At 35.6% G+C, this 6,000-nt stretch overlaps 1 protein-coding gene across 1 annotated transcript in view; it reads left to right on the plus strand.

The window, feature by feature from the left end:
* Positions 1 to 2,711, plus strand: part of IPO7 (importin 7) — a 47,470-nt gene extending 44,759 nt beyond the window's left edge. The window contains exon 25 of the mRNA XM_058688192.1: positions 560 to 2,711. Within this exon, the coding sequence (XP_058544175.1) occupies positions 560 to 657 (98 nt within the window). The 3' untranslated portion in view covers positions 658 to 2,711. The remainder of the gene's footprint in view (positions 1 to 559) is intronic.
* Positions 2,712 to 6,000: the final 3,289 nt, after the last annotated feature.

The raw sequence follows: 6,000 nt of genomic DNA on the forward strand, positions 1-6,000 counted from the left end.
TGCATTTTCTTAGAAATATATTAAAGGAAATCCCAGACATCATCACATCTTAGCATCTTTAAACATTTCAGTATGCATTTTAGAAAAGGACATTTTAGATAATATATAGCCTAACAATTTTCTGTAGGTTTTAATACCATTAGTCAAACTAGTTTAATATAAAAAGAAGTATCCTCCTTATAGAGAAAGCATAGCTTCTTATTAAGGTATTTTATATTTGGATTTGCCAACACTAGATTCATTGGCTGTTACTCCCTTTGAAGACTAAATCCTGATTTAGTATTTGACTCAAAAAGGTTTATTAAAAAATTTTTTTTAACATCAGAAAGTGAAAGTTGGCTAATGTCTATAGCATACAACAGTAGAGTTTATCTTCTCCATATAATGTGCCCCTCTTTTATTTCTATGTGAGAGAAGGGGGAAGAGGACAACTTTGGAACTTCCTAGCTAATACTAGTGGGTTAATAAGCTTTTGTTAATGTCTGTCAATTTCTTCTCTTCTTCAAAGTAGTAAGAAGATCAAATACTCTATTAAACTTCCACATACTTGTTTTTTTAGAATCCAAAATGATTGAGAAGCATGGAGGATACAAATTCAGTGCTCCAGTTGTGCCAAGTTCTTTCAATTTTGGAGGCCCGGCACCAGGGATGAATTGAATTATCACTTTGTTTCCTGCTGTGTGATTGTAGTGAAGAGCTTGTGTTCCTCCTAGTAGCGGTTCCAGAACTGGTTCATGTTATCTACTCTAAACTAATTGATCAATAGATGGACAAAAAAACCCAGGAGGTGGGACCTGATCATGCAACTTGGCACTGAAAAAGAAACCAGAGGGATTTCAGCAGGGGGGAGGGGGAGGGAGGTAATTTGGGGGCTGTATTTTCTTTATTTTTTGAAGAAAGTAAGATTCTGACTGAAAGTTCAAGTGACACTGTGGAAATCTGAAACGAGGGGATGTCATGAAGGCAGCTTTTCTTTTTCTGAGGAAAAAATAGGCATGGGCTACAGGACTATTTAAAATGTCTCATTTACAGTATAAGCTCAAAGGTAGATGTAATTTTTATACCTATGAGTATTTGTCCGATTTCTGTCTCTTCCTCACCATTGGGTATCTATTCTTTATATGTAAATAAGATAAGGTAATCGATAGCCTTATTCAATCTTCATCATTTTCATTCATCAAAGATTGTTCCTATGTAGATTATTGAACATTTATTGTAGCACTACATAACTGATTAAAACAAATCTGTAAATGAATTAGCACTTTCATATTGAAACAAGCCTGCTAGCCTATGTATAAAATAGCAAAATGTTTGCTGTTTATAAAAAGAAGGGATGTAATGGGGTGGGGGGCAGGGGTAATTTCAAGTTATTAATTTAAAAATGAACTAGCAATTTTGTACCTGGTGACTTTGTGGTGCACTCACCTCTGATAGTGACTTGAATTCGGTATGTTAAAAGGGGTTAGTGATATTTCATTGCTGCTAAAAAATGGCAACTCCCTCTGTGTCCTGTTTTTTCTTAAAGCTCTCAGTGTACAAGTGGATACTTGGATACAAGACCTTACTGTATCAAATAAGAAAGGTGATATTTGAAGCATGTAAATTGGATATAAAGTTCTACTCTTAAAGAGTTGATAAAAGAGTATGGTTAAACATCTATATATGCAATCTATTAAAAGAACTTAATTCGGCTATTATGTCTTGATTTGATGGCAGTTTTTTCCTAATTATAAAACTTTTTCCTTATTGGCCTGTTTTTATCCTGTATCTGGAAACAGTGCAAAATGCACACTTCTAAAATTTAACATTTAATACCTGCCCATATCCCCCTCTCCTTATCTCTCCTACCCCTCTTGTTGATTGTGGTATCTGATCTTAGATAGATAGGCTGAAGGCACACGGTTCCCTCCAAAAACCACTATTGATACCACTGCAAAAACAAGCCAGCAACAAAGACAATGGAGAGGTTGGCTTGCTTCCCTCTCTCCTAACTGCATGTTCAAAAATAAGCCTTTATTGATCTTGAACATCTGTCAGATGAGTCATACATTGGGTTATTTTTTTATATACATGTATACACACAATATTTCAAATTGAAAGCAACATCTCAATGGATTCAAAACTATTAAATGCTGTTGTCTATAACAGACTAGGAGATTTATAATTGTAAAAATGAAACAAATGCACATATTGATATTTAAAATGCGTAATGAAGAAAACCCATTGGTGTTGTGCTTTTCTTGTATGCCAATAATTAAGCCACTACTGTTGGCACTGTGTGGTTTTCTATTTTAACACTGAAGGAGTGAAAGTATTTCCTATATTTATGAATTTACTATGAAAATCTTGGCAAAAAAAGAAAAAAAATTGTCTGTCTAAAATGTGTGGGTGAAAACTGTTAATCAAGTGTGTTTCTACTATTTTCCCCCAAGTTGGACACCATCTGTATACCCTAGGTTGCTTAAGGGGATTTCACTATTATATAAAAATCAATAAAATTAAAATGGAGTAGTTGTATATATGCAACATTGTGTACAGAGGGGATATATTGAATAGTATTAAACATTTTCGTCTTCCTTTACCTTTTATCCCTTAATATCTAGTCTACTTTTTTAAATTTCAGACTTCAATGCTCTTTGAATTGATAATTCCAATTTTCACATTGTTATTGGAAAACCATATCTAATAAAGGTTTTAGTTATTCCCATGCACAGTATGAAAATTCTCATTTGCTGAGCTTTTATTCCAAGAAAACGTATTGTTATGTCTTTGAGAATTTTTATTGTCTCCTCTGTCATACAATCTAATCTCCATTTACAGATTTTAATTGAAAGTAAAGACCTTAAAATTAAATTACGTGAATATTAACTAGTACTCCAGTGTTAGTTTCTAATGTATCAAATATATATATCTCAGTTATTCACAGTATTTCCTTAAATTTAACATCAAATTATAGGTGGTTTGTTTTTTTTTTTTTTACAGATTATGCACCTTGGTATTTGTCAGTGCTTCTGGACAAGGTTGTAGAACTTTGGATAACTTCAAGAGTATTTACAGACTTGTAATTGGTTGCATGTAGATACTATTTATTCAACATACAGCCTTTTCCACAGGTTCGCTAACCTATAACTTAAACTTTTTAATTTCTAGAAGTTAATTATGATTTGGTTTAGGTTTCAATTTTTGTTTTGTTTAACGGCTTTCAACGAAAGCATAGAAACTTCACTTTTGGGTAAACTTAAACCATCTATTTTTTTAAAATGTATTCATTTATCATTGTTTAAAAAAGTTAATCTGTTTCTCTCCAGGTATAAATGGTGATTACTAAGCTACACACTTTATCAAGATAGTGATTGCTGTGCTCACCTCTGGAAAAGACCAGAGTGTAGAGCAGGGGTGGCCAAACCACAACCCTATGACTATATGCCTTTATTCAGCCCCAGATGTAGGCCCTGAAGCAAGCATGAAGAAAAGGTCATTAAGAACTGTATTAATAGGACTAAACCACATCTTTGGGAAGATCTAACACAATGCCTTAAGCATAGTAGGCATTCCATAAATGTTTGTAAAATGAATGACGTAAAATTACATTAAAACCTATCCATTATAAAAATGTCAGTTTTGTTCTGTATACTTTTAAGTTCTGGTGAAGATTATCTGTGAATCTTTATTAGCATGCCTAAATCTAGATTTTACCCTTGATGAGGTTGGCCACTCTTGGAATTGCACTTTGGTGCATGTGGTTCTTACAAAGGGAAACTAGATACCCAGCTAGAAATCCGGGATTTTATCAGTATGTAAGGGGAAAGTATCTTTTAAGTAACTTCTTTGTGAAGTAATCCTCCCTGTCTCGGTTTTTTTAAAGCATAGGTGATCATATATACGTCTAGATTTTGCTTTTGTGTATAGATTGAAATTTGTCAGTTACACTCAATATTTGAATCCTATATTTAAATGCTTCCTATCTGAGTCTTAAAAGATTTTTTTTTTCTTTTTGAGAGGGAGTGCATGTGCGCACGCAAGCAGGGCAGAGGGAGAGGGAGAGAGCATGTGCGCACACAAGCAGGGCAGAGGGAGAGGGAGAGAGAATCTTTTTTTTTTTTTCAACATTTTTTTTTTTATTTTTGGGACAGAGAGAGACAGAGCATGAACGGGGGAGGGGCAGAGAGAGAGGGAGACACAGAATCGGAAACAGGCTCCGAGCCATCGGCCCAGAGCCTGACGCGGGGCTTGAACTCACGGACCGCGAGATCGTGACCTGGCTGAAGTCGGACGCTTAACCGACTGCGCCACCCAGGCGCCCCGGGAGAGAGAATCTTAAGTAGTCTCCACCACAGTGCAGAGTCCAACATGGGGCTCAGTCTCTTAATTGTAAGATCATGACCTGAGTCAAAATCAAGAATCAGACAATCAAGTGAGCCACTATCCAGGTGCTCTTTAAGAGTTTTTTGGGGCACCTGGGTGGCTCAATTGGTTAAGTATCCAACTTCTGCTCAGGTCATAATCTCATGTTTCATGGTTGTTCAAGCCCTGCATTGGGCTCTGAGTTTGAGTTGACAGTTCAGAGCCTGGAGCCTGCTTCAGATTCTGTGCCTCTCTCTCTGTCCTTCCCCTACTTATGCTTGCTCTCTCAAAAATAAATAAACATTAAAAAATAAAAGATTTAAAAAATCGTTTAATGAACTAAAGCTAGAAATACAAGGGAACTCCTCAACCTGAAAAGGCATTACCAAAACTTTTTTTTCTTTATTTTATTTTTCTTTATTTATTATTTTTTTTTTTTTTTAGAGAGAGGGTGCAAGCAGGGGAGGAGCAGAGAGAGGGAGACACAGAATCCAAAGCAGGCTTCAGTCTCTGAGCGGTCAGCACAGAGCCCAATGTGGGGCTTGCATTCATGAACCATGAGATCATGACTGGGCCGAAGTCAGATGCTTAAGCTACTGAGCCACCTAGGTGCCCCTCAAAAACCTTTTTTAAAAAGCTAATTAAAGGACCTAATGATGAAAGGATAAAAACTACAATCGAGAACCAGACAAGCAAGTAACCTGTTGCCAATTCTGTTCAACATTTTACCTGAGATTGTGTAGCCAGGGCAATTCGGCAAGAAGAAGAAATAAAAGCCTTTCAGATTGGAATGGAAGAAATGAAACTTTGCAGATGACATGATCTTATAGAAAACTTATAGGAATCCACATACAGAAAAGAGCTAAGGGCTTAATCACAGTTGCAAGACACAAGATTAATATTCAAAAAAACCCCTTATATTCCTATACAATAGCAATGAAAATAAAATTGCATTTATAATAGCATCAAAAATTTAGCAAAGCTGAACATAAAGTCTATAAACGCTGTTGGAAAAAGACCTAAGTGGAAAGACCTCCCATATTCATGAGTTGAAAGTATCATGATGGCAACACTCCCAAGATCTACAGATTCTGTGTAATCCCTAAAAAATCCCAGCTACTTTTTTTTTTTTACAGGAATTGACAAAATAATTGTAAAATTGTATGGAAATGCAAGGGACTCAACCATGACAGTGGTACTGGTGTAAGAATAGACATTTTATGCTGACTGATGGAATAAAGTTGAGAATACAGAAATAAAACTAAGTTTATGGTCAACTGATTTTTGACAAGGGTGCCAAGACCATTCAATATGAAAATAATCTTTTCAAGTGATTCTGAGACAGCTGGGTATGTACCCTCACACCGTACATAAATGTGGTTAAAAGATTTACATATAAGACCTCACTCAAACTTTGAAACTCTTAGGAAAAAATGCATTAATCTTTGTGACTTTGAATTAGGCAACGGTTTCTTGGATCTAACACCAAAGCACAAGCAACAAAAGGTTAAAGTAGGTGACTTGAATGAACTTCATCAAAATTTTAAACTGCTTCAAAGTGAAAAGACAACCCAGAGGATCTTTACAACTCAACAACAAAAAAACCCCAATTGAAAAAATGGGAATCCTGGGTTGCCTGGCTGACTCAGTTGGTAG

Source organism: Neofelis nebulosa, chromosome 10, assembly GCF_028018385.1.
Source record: "Neofelis nebulosa isolate mNeoNeb1 chromosome 10, mNeoNeb1.pri, whole genome shotgun sequence".
In the NCBI taxonomy this organism is placed as follows: Eukaryota; Metazoa; Chordata; class Mammalia; order Carnivora; family Felidae; genus Neofelis; species Neofelis nebulosa.